Genomic DNA, 14,488 nt, shown 5'->3' with positions numbered 1-14,488 from the left:
ATCACCAAAACACCCCCCCCCCCCCCCTGTGTAATGTAATAACCAGGTGGAGCTCACCAGTCCCAGCCCCACCTGGGTGTGGGCACCTGGTAAGTAGAGGGGCTGGTGGGCAACCTCACTCACCTGAAAAGAGCTGCCACAGGCAGAGGGGGAGAGGGAGGGGGGGAAAAAAGGCGACAGGACAGAAACATCACTGCTGCTGTATTGCAGCTGTGTGAGCAGAGGTGCTGCTGGGAAAGGACAAAGGGTTGAGCTCAGCAGTGACAAAACCTCTCTGACCACCAGCACCCATCACATCAACCCTCTTCCCCCTGCAGCCCCCCCAAGGACCTGCAGCACCTTTTACTCTCCTCCCGCCCCCAACACAGGTACAAGGTGAGAGGGGAGGTTTGTGTTCCACCCGCAGTGATAAGGTGCATTTTTCTCAGCAGAGTTGAGTCAAACTACTCAGAAAACAGCAGCTCTCTCACCCGTGTGCAGCCCACCCAGCAAATTTCAGTCAAGAGCCTTTTTTAATGGAAGTTTGTAGGAACGCTCCACGTGCAGGTCAGTTTGCTCACACACATAATTTTACACGTTTTTTCAGCCTTTTCCAGGTTTGCCTGGTCTGTGCCCTCAGCCCCCATGGCCAGAGGGCCAGCCCAGGGCACAGTTACTGCTTTTGCTCTCCTCCTTCAAACTCAAGCGTGGTGTCCATCTGCAGAACAAGAACCCAGCACTGGAACGCAGGCTCCGGGGGAGCTGCTTTACTCATTTGGCAAAGTTACTGCCGAGAACCTGTGGGTCAGTGCAGGCAGGCGGGGGCTGTGTGGGGCTTTGGCACTCTTGGTTTTGCCCCTGAGTTCCCGGTTTCCATCCCAGCTGCCCCAGCTCAGCTGCCACAAACCACTCGGCACGGAGCGCTCCAGGAGAAGTCCGGAGTGTGATAGAAAAGCTTCCCAGCACCAAGGCCTGGAACCATCAGCAGCCGTGCTGGGGCCGGAGGCAGGAGCACTAATCTTCAGACAATGGAGGAGGAGCCAGATGGAGCTGGAAGTTCTCGTTCTGGAAGACACTGCTGGTGGCCAGGTCACCCTGGGAAACGCTGAGCAACCCGTGCTTCTCCCCACTGTGGCCACGGGACAGTTCTGTCAGGAGAGCCAACTGGAAGACAGAAGCCAGACAGATCAGTGTCCAGCAGCTGGGGCAGAGCACCAGCAGGAAACTCATGCAAGGTGCAGAGAGACAAAGTGCTCATGGGAGGAGGTTCACCTTTTTCTTGGGACAATTAGGAAAAACCTAAGACATGTAACAAAAAGGATGTGTCTGGTATGCAGTGACCCCATAGACTTCAGTGCAGGACAACAATCCTGAACTAAACAGCTTTCCTGGCAGTTTTAGATTGCTTTAAAAGTACATAATTGAAGAAAAAAATCCCATAAAGAGCACAGAGTGCCAACAACTGCAGCCAAAACAGGGAGGAGGCACAAGGAAAATGCAAGGGACAAAGGGAGCTGTGCTCTCCTTGGAGAAAAAGGGGGAACAGGAGGAGGGGGGTCCAGTGTTGTGACCACAGGAGCCACACAGTGTCGGGAGGGGGGGTTATTTGCAAGTCTAAAGAGAATCTGAGAAACTTCACACCATGGACACTTTTCAGGCCCAGAGGCATTTCCCTGGTCTCAGTGCCAGCTGCCAGGCTGTGTGGGGTGAAGCAGCCAGCTCTGCACACAGGAAATTGCCAGCACTGAAGGGAACTCAAGAGGAAAACCAAAGCCCATGCTGCCAGCTCTCATGTCTGGCTTGGCAATACACAACAACCACCTCCCCCCCACCACCAAGGGAAAGCAGGAGGCAAGAGGTGGTTCTTACTCTGGAGGCTCCTCGGTTGAGTCGGCAGAGTTGGTCAAAAGCTTGGATTTGCTGAGGATCCAACAGAGACTCTGAACTTGTCTGAGAAAGAGAGTCAGAAGGTTACAGAAATGACACACAACAAGATGTCCAGTTGATGACCACAGAAACTCATCTATGCTCCTGTCCTGGGGCCTGGAGCAGCCCATCTGCAGCCTGTGCAGGGGATTTTTGTAGCCATCTTTCCTCTGGCTTGAAGGCACCCTGTGGTCCTTGGGGGTTTTGGGGGGAAAAAAACCTCCTGCTATTGCACAAGGGACAAAGATACTCTTCTATCCACAGAGACTTGTTGGAGTCTGCAGCTGAAGACAGACAAAGTTACCCTGGGGGGAAGAAAGCAAAACAAAAACCTAAAAAGGAGAGGCAGAAGGAGAAGGGGGTGGGAAAACTCCCCCACAGCCAGCTGGGAAGAGAAGTAATGGGTTCTCTGCGGGGGAGCAGCCTCTCCTGGGATCTTCCCAAGCAGCAGCAGCTCTTTCTCCTCATCTCATGATCATCCCCTGGCTCAGCCTCCCTGCCAGGTCCTGCCCCAGCCTGGCTGCAGAGTGCTGTGAGCCCCATGGCCTGTGTGGGCAATGATTACACTGCCAATGACTGTTACCTGCTCATGGTGTCTCTCCTAAGGTCCATTTTTTCCCCTGGTAGGACACTACAGACTAAAAGTGAGGAAATCAGGGGTGTAATGGAGGGGGAAAGGCAAGGTGACTCTCAGAATCTTTGCAGAGGACTAGAGCCTGCAACAAGAGCATTAGGGCAAGGAGAGCTGTGTGCATACTCAACCTGCTTTAAAAGGCATCATTTACATACCCCAGGGAGAGATGACAAAGCATCACAGATTCTTGTAGGTTTGTTCCATTTTATCACATCACAATGTTTCTATTTTGAATGTTTCTGCTCATATCCCAAAGCAAAAGCATCATCAAGGACCTACAACAGGAGCTGGGGAGAACAGTCTCTCTCATGAGCAGCAATCTGGCATCTGGGGATCTATTTTTAAGGGAATAGTCAAGGTTCATTCTCAAATATTTTCCCCAAAATACATTTCTCAAGGGCTACTAAGCCCAAGTGCTACAGTCCTAGCAGTGGGAGCTGCCTGAAGCTGCACTTACTTTGAGTGTTCTTTGGCAATGGATCAAGCCCAGCGTGAGGAGTTGCTATCACTGCCTTCAAGGAGCATGATCCCAGCCCCATGAAGGCAGAGGGAGCTTCCCTGCTCCCCTGGAGTGAAGCAGGATCACTGGGAGTGGGAACCATTCCCAGACCGGCACTGGCACACTCCTTTCCGTGGCACTTCCAGGCTCCTGACAGCAGCAAGGCCCTTCTCTTCTCTAGGGGCAGATGTTCTCCTATGGGGTTCTCCAGCATGTTCACTGCAACACCCAGTGTGTTTTGTACTTCTCAGGGTTTATGGTGTGTTTAAAGAGCACATTCAAAAGCTCTGGGAATCACAGAATCATTCTGATTAGAAAAGACCTTTAAGGTCATCGAGTTCAACCATAACTTCATTCTACCAACCATTAACCCAACTCTACCAAATTCAGTGGATGAACCATGTCCCTCAGAACCACATCTGCATGGCTTTTAAACCCCTCCAGGGATGGTGGTTCAACAACCTGGGCAGCCTGGACCAGTGTTTAGTTACCCTGTCAGTGAAAAAGTTTCTTCTTATATCTAATCTAGATCTCCCTGGGCAGTGGGAGTCCATTTCCTCTTGTCCTGTTGCTTGGTATTAGGGAGAAGAGACCAACACCCAACTCATCACAACATCTCCCCACAGCCTCCTTTTCTCCAGGCTAAACAACCCCAGTTGCCTCAGGTGCTTCCCATAAGACTTGTGGTCCAGACCCTTCACCAGCCTGGAGCACGGGGTTCTTGTGGCCTAAGTGCAGGACCCAGCACCTGACCTTGTTAAACCTCATACAATTGGCCTTGATTTATCAATCCAGATCCTTCTGCAGAGCCTTCCTACCCTCAGCAGATCAGCACTCCCTCCCAACTTCATGTCACCTGAAAATTGACTGGGGGTGCACTCAATTTCCCCCATCCAGATCACTGATAAAGATATTTACCAGAACTGAGCCCAACACTGAGCCCTGGGGGGCACATTGACCACCAGCTGGATTGAATTTCTCCCAATTTTTCCCCCATTGTCTAGGCCACAGTTTCTCCAGGAGAATGCTGTGGGAAACAAGTGTCAAAGGCTTTACTAAGGTCCAGGTAAAGAACATAAAGAACAGGTAAAGAACATAAAGCCTTTCCTTCATCCAATAAACGGGTCACCTTGTCATAGAAGATTAGGTTCATCAAGAAGGAGATGGCTCCCAGTGAACGTGGCTCCCAGTGCTGTTTGGGGAAAAAAGCACATGCCTCAGGAACGTTGGTCCCAAGTGCCATGCTGTCCCCAGACCTCAGCAAAACTCTCATCTGGGAATGCTTCACCCAAGACCCTTGGGTTTGTGTCCTCATGCTCTCCCACAGCACCTTTACCTCTCCCTCTCCTGGCAGCTCCTCCATCCCACCTCCTTTTTCCTACTCAGCTGTAAGCAAAGCACAACCAGGGCAGACTCTGGCCACTCACCCCTTCATCACATGAAGGTCACTGAGATGGCTCAGAGCTGGTGAGCCCAGGAGTGCTCTAGGTGGAAGATGCACCAAAGCAACCAGAGATTTCCTGAGGCCTGGATAGTTCCATTCCTCTCCTCATACCACAGACATCTCATCTGCCACATTCATCAAACAGGCTGAGAAGAGAGGAATGTCCTTACGCTGGAAGCACATGCACAAAACTCACTTCTCTCTCCTCAATCTATTCTTTAAATTGTAAAAAACTCTTTGCTAATGACCAATCAAGGAGCCAAATGTCCATATTCCCAGCACAGGCTTTGAACAGAGAGCCTGTGCCAGCGAGGGTCACGTATCCAAGGGCTGGCAGGTTGTACGGGTGCTTCCAAGGGACGTGCAGGTCATCCTCTCTTGGAAAAAAGCAACAACAACAAAAATCAAGGAAAAACACCCTCCCTGGCTGCTGCAGGCACAGTCATTCAAGGACAAGGAAAATGCAACATAATTGGCCTCCCCTCTCCTGCTCTCTCCCTACAACGCGCATGTAACCATCCATCAGACTGTTCTCCAGGCTGATGAGCTGAAATATTGCAGGCAATTCTTTCTGTTGTCATGGAAACAACTGCTGTCAGGCCTTTTCCTTTTTTAACCGTGTCACTAAAGACATGTTTTCATTCAAGAGCTACGAGGAGGCTCTCAGGCTCCAGCATCAGTGGCATCCCCTCCGCTCGCTTGCCCTGCAACACACTTCGTGCCGCCGGGGCTGCTGCAGGACCAGCCAGCTCCTTCCAGATCCCAAGTGCCATTTCCAGACAAATCCTCATACCCCTTCGGAAAGGCCTCAGACCAGACGCAGAACCCAAGATATGCAATTTATCCCCTGGAGGACCAGGACCATCAAAAGGAGAAGAAAGGTTCCTTTTGATTTACGGTTCTCATCGATCCCACCCCTGCAACGTTAATCTCTGTTGCACATTTTCCTTGCACACATTCCGCCCCTCCCTGGTAGTCACCACACAGCCCTCCTAAAACTGCAATTATCTTCAATTTAACAGCTACCAAATCCATCATTATCCAGGTGCCTAAGCACAGCAGATCCCACAGCACTTGTGAGTGGAGGCACTGTGAACAGTCACACCAAGACATCCATCCGAGTGCTGCCTCTCACAACCAGACCTTCACAAGCCCTCCCTGCCTCACAGCACCACATCCCCCCAGGCTGCTCCACAACACAGGACAGCTCCAACCACAAGTTCTGGTCCTGGTTTTGGGACTCTCAGAAAAAAACAAGAACAAAAACAAACAAACAAAAAAAAAGCATTCACCTCCTCCATTTACCAAGCTAAATCCACAAGCAGGGGACACCAAGTCCATCTTCTGCAACAGCTCCCTGCAGCTGGATGTTTACTTCACCATGGCACATGCAGCCTTACAAAGAGGCTTCCAAATTCATTTTTTAGTGACAGCTGAGCCAAATAAGACAGCTATCAGTAAGAGGGCATGGTCTTAAGTTCTGCCAGGGGAGGTTCAGGCTGGATATTAGGAAGAAATTCTTTACAGAGAGGGTGATCAGGCATTGGAATGGGCTGCCCAGGGAGGTGGGTGGATTCTCTGCCCCTGGAGGTTTTCAAGAAGAGACTGGATGTGGCACTCAGTGCCATGGTCTGGGAGCCACAGCTGTAGTGGATCAAGAGTTGGACTTGATGATCTCAGAGGTCCTTTCCAACCTGGATGATTCTATGATTCTGTGATAATATAAAACTAAGCAAATCTACATCTCTTCTGCAGGTTAAGGACCTGCTGTTTTCATGGTAGTCACAGGAACCTGGAAAAGCAACCAAAAAGAGAGCAAGGCAGGCAGCTGCTCTGACCCAAGGTCACAAGAATGACACAAACATTGCAAAAATTGTTAATGAACTTCAAAAAACCTCAGGACATCCCTCCCAAAAGAAAAACTTTGCTGCTGCAGATCTCCTGCAGATAATGCCCCACTGCTACAGGACAGACACAGCCCGGGCCACCACCACAGAGGTAAACAACAGGGCTTGAAGGTGACTCTGGGCAACACAACCTTTGCCAAGTCTGGGACCAAGTCCCAGAGCCATGGCAGCAGAACATGCTGCTTGAAGAGCAACCTTCATGGTGTCTCAGCCCTTGCCTCTGGTGGCTGTGGGCAGGCAGGCAGACAGACAGCCTCACCACAGCCCACCCCAGGGTTCTGCTGGCTGGTTCCCCAGCAGAGGCAGCCAGCACACAGCCCATGGCTCCATCCTCTCATCTCTTCAGGAGCAGAACAGGAAAGGCAAAGGGGTCTCCTTGCCAGCAGAACTCAGCTCAGCTGAAGGAGCAAACCTCCCTCCCAAGGCAAAGACAGGCTTGTTGTGCTCCAGGAGAATCACTGCTGCTGCAATGTGAGATACTGAAGTGACTGAGGGGAGAGGAGGAAGGAGGATTTCATACAGACAGCATTAAATACCTGGATTAAATATCTAGTATTAAATCTCCAGAAAAACACTGGCATATCTCCATTCTCCCTCTGCTAGTCGAGCAGCTTGTGCTTACACCAGGCACTGTTGGAATATTCCCTTGGACTTCTGCTGATGCCTCCAGCTAAAGGAGCAATAATGCTGTTCAGGATTAATTAGATAAAGACAAGACCTGCATGGCCTCCTGGGATGCCACGGCCCAGCAGGTGAGGTATTTATTTAGAAGGCAGGAGGCTTCAAGGGAAGTGTGGCAGCAGGTGGGATTAACCATCACATCAAGGTGATGCACATCAGGGCTGTGCTCAGGCTGCTCTCAGTTCAGTGCCTCAGCCCTGACACAAGTGTCACACATGAAGACAAATGATTGGGTTTCTAAACGTGATAAACAGCATCCCACAAGGGCCCACCACAAAGACTCAAGAGGTGCAATGCTCTCTCCATGACAGAAGGGAGAAAAAGGGAAGGTAAGGATGTGCAGAAGGAGGAAGAAGGCCTACTTGGTGTAAGAAGGATTAATGACCCCTCCTGACACAGGCTTCCTAATAACATGACTCCAAACCTCACAGAAAAGCAAAGAGAAACCTCTGCTAAGGAAACCCCTTTGTAGCTCCTGACACCATCTGTTACCGCAGGGCAGGAGGGAAGTTCCTAACGTGCTGAAGAACCACTCTGGTGCTCCAGCTGCCCAAGCCCATCTATGCTCAGCTCACATTTAAGGGGTTCAAGGCAACTGCAGCTTTCTGTCTGAGGAATGACAAGAGATGCTCATCTCCTACCTACATTCCTGAAATCCATCCAGAATTGTAGCCAGCAGCTACAGCAAACCCCACTGACCAGCCACAGTCTCCCTTCATACCCTCCCATCTGGGGACTCCAAATTGAACCCAAACTTGTGCTCTTCCTTGGAGAACAGGTATGTGACAGCACTGTGCTCAGCTACACACAGCTGTTTCAACAGGGACTGATGAGTTTGTAGGACTCACAGCACCATCTTAGTTGGATGAGGCCTCTCGAGGTCATCAAGTCCAAGCAGAAAATCAACAGGTAGAACCAGCCCAGCAGCTGTCACCACATTTAACAGAGTCTGCTCTACAGATTCTAGGCTAGATCTAGACTAGATTTAGACTGGATCTTAGGAAGAAGTTCCTCAGTACAAGGGTGGTCAGACTCTGTCTCTGGTTGCTCAGAGAATCTGTGGCTGCCCCCTCCCTGGAGGTGTTCAGGGCCAGGCTGGATGAGTCCTTGAGCAACCTGGGCTGGGTGAGAGGTGTCCCTGGCCATGGCAGCGGGGTTGGAGCAGATGAGCTCTGAGGTCCCTTCCAACCTCAGCCATTCTACAGTTCTATGATCCTCCTGGATATGAAATGTTTTTTTAAAAGGGAGACAAATTTCAATAAAGCTTAAGAATAGTTTCTTTGGAATTGAGATGTCAAGCAAAGACTACCCACTGAAATGCTGCTGTCTCTTCTCTTAACTGGGACACACCACTTCCCCAGGTGATACCAGTAACATGGGGTGACCAGGCTCACTGGTCTGAACTTTAGACTGGATGTGAGTTGTCTGCTTCAGGTTAGCAGGTGCTGGAGAGCCAGACTTCAGCTTGGAGGCATTGGGAAGAAACTCCTGCCAGGCTACATCCAGGTTGCTAGATATGAAGATCAGGGGACATAATTACAATTCACTCAGATTTTCTCAAATAAGACCCCAGCTGAACAAACTTACCTCTGAAAAGTCCAAGAAAGCAGTCAATTTTTATTTTAAAAGCTGCTCAAGGATAATTATGATTTTTTTAAATTAGGCTTTTAAAATTTGTGTTTCATTTTCAGCTTTAGCTTTTGTGCAGTCCTCCTCTAGCTGCTACTTGAGGACTCCAGCACTGGGTTTTCTTCATGCTAAATTATTTTTATTTCCAACACATTACAAGAAATCTTAAAAACACAGATGTTCTGCTGATGAGAAGCCAATAGTACAAAGTGTCTCCAGTTCCTTCCTACACATTGTTGAAGAAGATAATGAATCTACCACCACAACCAACTCCAAAGCTGAGCATTTTCTCAGTACTAATGGGGGAATGTTCTCTAAGGTGGAGAATGCACAATCTTGTAGCTGTATAAATCACATAATGTAGCTAATTATTGGCTTTGGGTCATTAGCAGGGGAAAAAGAAATCACACCTGGCTATTTACAAAGTTAGAAATCCCCTTTAAAAATGTTTATACTGGTGGGAATCAAGCTAAAAATCAATGGTCGCCATTACCCTGAAAACAGTAAAACTGGCTTAGTCTGTGATCACACATTTGTGTAGCTCTAAAATAAGTATTGGTGAAAAGCAGATCCTAAACCTTCATTCTTCCCCAACAGAAAGCAGGCAGACATGCTGCAGGAGGAGGATGGACACCTCAGGCAAGAGATAACAGTGGAGTTATCAACACCTGGGAGGTAGCTGGTCAAGAAGCTCTGAGCTGGAAGGCCCTGGTGCAGAGGGGGATGTGGGTGGCAGAGCTGTGAACAGCGCTCAGAGGTGGAGGCTGACAAACTGGATTAACTGTGGAGTGCATCCATTGTCCATCCTGGCGTGACTTGGCAGGATTAAATTCCTGAATAAAACATATTTGCCATCTGGAGAGCTCCAACAACAAAGCCCTCAGAACTCACACGTATTCTCAAGCACAGGAGAACCAGAGCACATCAGCTGAGGGGTTTTCTGCAGAGTTTGTGGCCCAAGATGTCTTTCTCTCCCCAATCCCTGGTCCCTAGGCTGGCAGAATAAATGGAAAAGACAAACTACCTCACTGTAACAAGGCAAATTGGTTTTGGAGATCAACAATTAAGACACCAGGGCTATTTCACTGTTTAGGCAAAAGCTCAGCTGCTGTGGTTTCACCTAACGTGCCTCAGACACCTTCAAACACCAGGATGCAAAAAATCATTGCAGGTTCTAGGTCAGATTAAAAGCCACCACACACACACTTTGATTTCTCTTAGCACTCATTTACAGCACGACAGAAGGTAACCAGGACTGATCAGTTTAAACACAGATCACCACCCATGGAAAGACTACAAGATTCAAGGGATAGCACAGAAAGCACAAACTTGGCAGGAAAAGCCCCTTTGCTTTTCTCCTGTGCTAGGACAGACCCTCTCAAGCCCCTGCCACATCAAGGCTTCATTTCAGTAGCTGCTGTCACCAGATTCATTAAGGGTTCAGGGCTGGCTTGTGGCATCTCTACACCTCCCCTCCACCCCCAGTTCCAAGGCAACTGCTACAGGAGTCACACATGCAAAGCAGGGACAGAGGGGACACTGTCTGCTGGGCTGTCGTTTCACATATAAATCTCAGCCACATGGCAAAATCCAAACTGACAGTCTTTGTTTCAACAGAGCAGAGCTGGTACTAGGAAATGTGCTCCAGATGCTCAGTGGCATTTCGCAGTATGAATCTGTTCCTAATTCATCCTTGCTAAGAAAATAAATACCTAAACTGAAGATTCATTATGGAGAAAATAAGAAAAAAGACACATTAGGTTTTTGCTAAGAGACAAAGCTTTTAGGTCCTCAGAGTGGTTGCAAACAAATCTCCTGGCCACAGATCTATGTGTAGAATATCCCTGAAGCCTGGGAGCTGGCTCTGTGGGGTGAGGGAAGGCAGGGCTGAAGCACAGCTGCCTTAGCCTAACCTCCCTCTGGGATCTCCTCTTCCTCCTTCCAGATGTGGAAGCACAAGCAGCTGGACCAACACAGAGCTCTGGGGCTGCTGGAGCCAGAGCAGAGAAGCCTGTCACCAAAAGGCTGGACAACCCTTGTGACAAACAGCAATGAACTCACTCCCTTCCTGGGCTGGCACCAGGGACCAGTGCTCACTGCTGTGCTGGGCCCAGGTGGGAAGGACCCTTGGGAAATGATGGATGTGCCTGAGGGTGGGGGAGCCTACCCAGTCTCCCCTTTCATCCCTGTGCCTGCCCACCCCTCCTCTCTCCAACTAAGACTCCTGCCTGGCCAGGTGACTCATTACCCCACAGGGTTAATTAAAGCTACAGAGCAGCCAATAAACTTCCTGGAGAAGTTGGAGAGTTGACAGTCTTTTGCCAGGTCTAAATATATTCAGCTTTTTAAAGACCTGACTGTGCAGCAGTTTAATCACAGGCAAGTACAACAGTTAAATATTATAATTTAAATATATTAAGAACATCACAAACTTGGAGAGGATCTGGGCCATCAGGAGGAGGAGGTGGGAGGCTGGAAGCTGCAGCTGAGCTCTGTTGGGCTGGCTGTGTGCAGCAGCAGCCATGGGCTCCTCTGCCAAGAGCAAGAGTGAGGCAGCAGGGGACCACCCAGCAATCCGTGATGGCTTGGGGTGGACATTCTCCCCGATAATCTCCCTTTTCCTTCTCCATTCAGTCTCTCCGTGTCTCCTGTTAAGCCCTGAGTCCCAGCCAGCCCCTCACTTTTACAACTAAATAAAGGCAAGCACCTTCTCCTCCCTGCCCCAATCATTCCTGTGGCATCTGGAGCATCTTCTGCTTGATTTTCCTTCAGGGTATCCCTAGGCTGGTATTAAAGGAAAGACAGAGAGGTTCTCTGAATGGCCCAGGAGACACTTGGTGATAAACAAGTTACAAGGCACTGATATAAAACATCAGGCACTTTAATGGTGAATGCAGCTTCAGTGCCTAATTTTGCCTTTAGCTTTTCAAGTCAAAGCTGGCCTGTCACCCCCATTTGCCCACATTCCTTTGGAGAAGAAGTGGTGGTGGTAAAATACAGAGCTGCTGGGGCTGCCTAACTTGAGAGCCAGCATTCACACCTTGCTGCATCAGGACAGTACAGAAAATGACAAGCACTGGTAAGCAGACTGTTGGGACCACACTGGATTTACAATCTCCTGGGAAAGTTTTTCCCACTGTCACCACATAAGAGACAAACACAATTTGACTGCAGAGAGTGCCTCGTGCTCCATGCATTCCTCAGAGATTACTTTTCCCTCCAAGTCTCCCTTCAAGCAGAAAGCTGCTGGTTTGGTTAATACAGAAGCTGATGGGAGTTGAGTAATGCTGTTAGCTATCTTTTGATCAAACTTGATTTGGCAAAAATTGAAGTCATCTGCAAGAAGAAAACTAAAGTACTCTCTAAAAACCTTCTCCAAAATTGAATTAGTTTGGTTTGAAGAGCGGAAAAACGCTCCTTTGCCTGCATCTGTGTGGTGACAAATGCACCAAGTACCCTCAGGCATTCAGGAACAAAACCTCATCAGTGATGGCCCTCACTGGAACTCTGGGCAGCAGAGTTCACTTCCTCCTTGCTGCAATATCCCTAAAAAGACAACCTAACAAGCTACCTGCCATTCTAGCTTACAATCCACAGTACAGCGCCAGGGAACAGACAGAGGTGTGCACACTGAGTGGCCTTGAACTGGAAACTCTCCATGGAGGGAATTCTTGCACACAAATACTGACAGTAAATACAAACTCAATTATCTGTTCTCTCACCCAAATCCAGCTGCATCAATCTTGTTTACACACAGCATTCTGAAAACTTTAGGCAAGCACTTAACAAGTCAGATAAATTCCAGGTCTTTCACCTCTGTTAAGGAAGTAGAATGGAAGCTCCACAATCCAGCCACAAGGAACGTGCAAGCTTTTAATAGAAGTTTTATATAAACACACCTAAAAATAGTTTGAAAGGAATTGTCTCCAACAAGACAAAGCACTGGGTGCACCTAGCAAGCAATCAGCTGTAAGCATCCAGCTTCCCCTCACGCTGCCCAGCAGTTCCCAGACCTTCTGGGTGGACAGAATTTTCATTACTTCTACAGCTCTGGATGCTCACACCAAAAGAAAAATCAATAAACATGACTTGTTAGCTGCAGAGACTGTTTGACAGTTGCTGATGATGAAGCAAGCTGGAAGCAAAGACAGCCATGAACAAGTCCAGAAGCACTGCTCAAAGTTCACTTGGAGAGAAACCACCTCAACAAAACTTACCTGTGCCAGGGATGCTCCACTTCCTTTTTTTAGCTCTGAGAAGTTCTCACTCAGTTTTTCTCCCTTGTTACTTGAGTTGCATTTATAGCACATCCACCTCATCAGGCCTTTGGTGACTGTCCCACACTCCTTGCTCAGCAGACACAGGGAATGGTACAAGTGGCCACAGCTGTAAGAGAAGAGGATCCCTGTCAGGTGTGGACAGTGCAGAGACGTTCACAGAAACACAAATGACTGACTTGTTTAAGTCAGAGAGGAGTAGCTCTTCATATAACAACTGTACCTGAAAACAATGATTTCATCAGCTGTTTCTTGCCTTCTTTTGTACTGCTGTAGACAAATGCAGCAGTAATCCTGCTTCGGGGTAAGCCCTCTAGTTACAGAAGCTCTTAGGTTACACAAGGACCAGTGGAGATCATGGTTTAAAAGATTTGTAGTTGTCTCCAGAAGAGTCTGTGTGGAAAACAAGCAGCACAATAACCAGGGCAGTTTGTCATCTCCAGGCTGCAGAACCTCCACACAGCCCAATTCTCCATCACAAGCAGTTTAGCAGATTCCTAAGAGCAAAACCAACCCAAGAAATTTGCTTCTCTTTAGATGTTTTCTATCCGTTGCTCTCAAACCACTCATCCTTTTATCACGTTAATGGAGGCAATACATTTTCAGTCTGAAATGGATTAGTGCTTTATTGATTTTTGTCAAAGAGCATTAAAAGAGACATGGCAGGCTCATTCTGTCATCTGCCCATACCAAATCCTCCTTCCCCCTGCCCCCACCTGGTAAACTACTGCTTACATCCTTCATTTTAGTAGGAACATGCTGATAAAAGTCAAAGCCCCAAAGCAGGCAGGACACTATGGAAGGTAAGTTTGGAGGAATTATGTTTTAGAAAAAAGGAGTTTTAGAAAACTGTTGAAGTTTGGAGACTGCCTGGGATGTAAGACTGGACAGAGGAAGGCAGGAGTGAGACAAAGGTGAAATCTCACCAGGGCACAAAGGAAGTGCAGCATTACCACTGGGCAGTGGCAACACAGCCTCATTTAAAATCTTTTATTAAGAGCAGTGTAAAAAGACAAAACATGTTGGTTTTGTGCCTTTAAATCCCTAATTGCAGGATGAGCTGGAGGAAAGCAGATGTTTATCCTTCCAGTACATTTAACACAAAACTGAACTACAGAGCTGTTCACTGTGTACCTTCACTTGCAATCCCTCTGTGAGCAAAACAAACTCTCCCCCTTCCCCAGTCACAAAAATATAAATCATGTAAAAAAAAAAAAAAAAAAAAAATCTTTTACTTTGCCCAGCAGATGGAAATGGCAAATGATAGGAGTGTAGGTAAGCTTGGCAGCTGAAAGTAATCCCTGCATGCAGCAGTGGGCAGAGCAGAAACACGTGCAACTTACTTGTTCATAGTTAAAAGTGTCCAGCATTCCCAGCACAAGGCCTTGAATTTCCCCAAGTTTGCCTTTTCCATAAACTGGATCCTGTATAAAGAAAAGCAAAGCTGCAGCTGAATCACAGGATATGATCACTCTGGCTTTGTTTTTAATCTTTTTGTTTTTCCTGCAGATT

General features: G+C 48.2%; 1 protein-coding gene across 6 annotated transcripts in view; it reads right to left on the bottom strand.

Moving 5' to 3' along the window:
• Window positions 1-497: 497 nt before the first annotated feature.
• Window positions 498-14,488, bottom strand: part of VPS8 (VPS8 subunit of CORVET complex) — a 77,398-nt gene continuing 63,407 nt past the window's right edge. For all 6 annotated transcript variants that reach the window (XM_030456043.1, XM_030456045.1, XM_030456047.1 and 3 more), the window contains 5 exons: window positions 14,320-14,400; window positions 13,200-13,369; window positions 12,917-13,085; window positions 1,849-1,929; window positions 498-1,143 (listed from right to left, as the gene is read on the bottom strand). In XM_030456043.1, the coding sequence (XP_030311903.1) occupies window positions 994-1,143; window positions 1,849-1,929; window positions 12,917-13,085; window positions 13,200-13,369; window positions 14,320-14,400 (651 nt within the window). In that variant the 3' untranslated portion in view covers window positions 498-993. The remainder of the gene's footprint in view (window positions 1,144-1,848; window positions 1,930-12,916; window positions 13,086-13,199; window positions 13,370-14,319; window positions 14,401-14,488) is intronic.

Source organism: Calypte anna, chromosome 9, assembly GCF_003957555.1.
Source record: "Calypte anna isolate BGI_N300 chromosome 9, bCalAnn1_v1.p, whole genome shotgun sequence".
Classification (NCBI taxonomy): Eukaryota; Metazoa; Chordata; class Aves; order Apodiformes; family Trochilidae; genus Calypte; species Calypte anna.
This window is presented reverse-complemented; position numbering and strand designations above follow the sequence as displayed.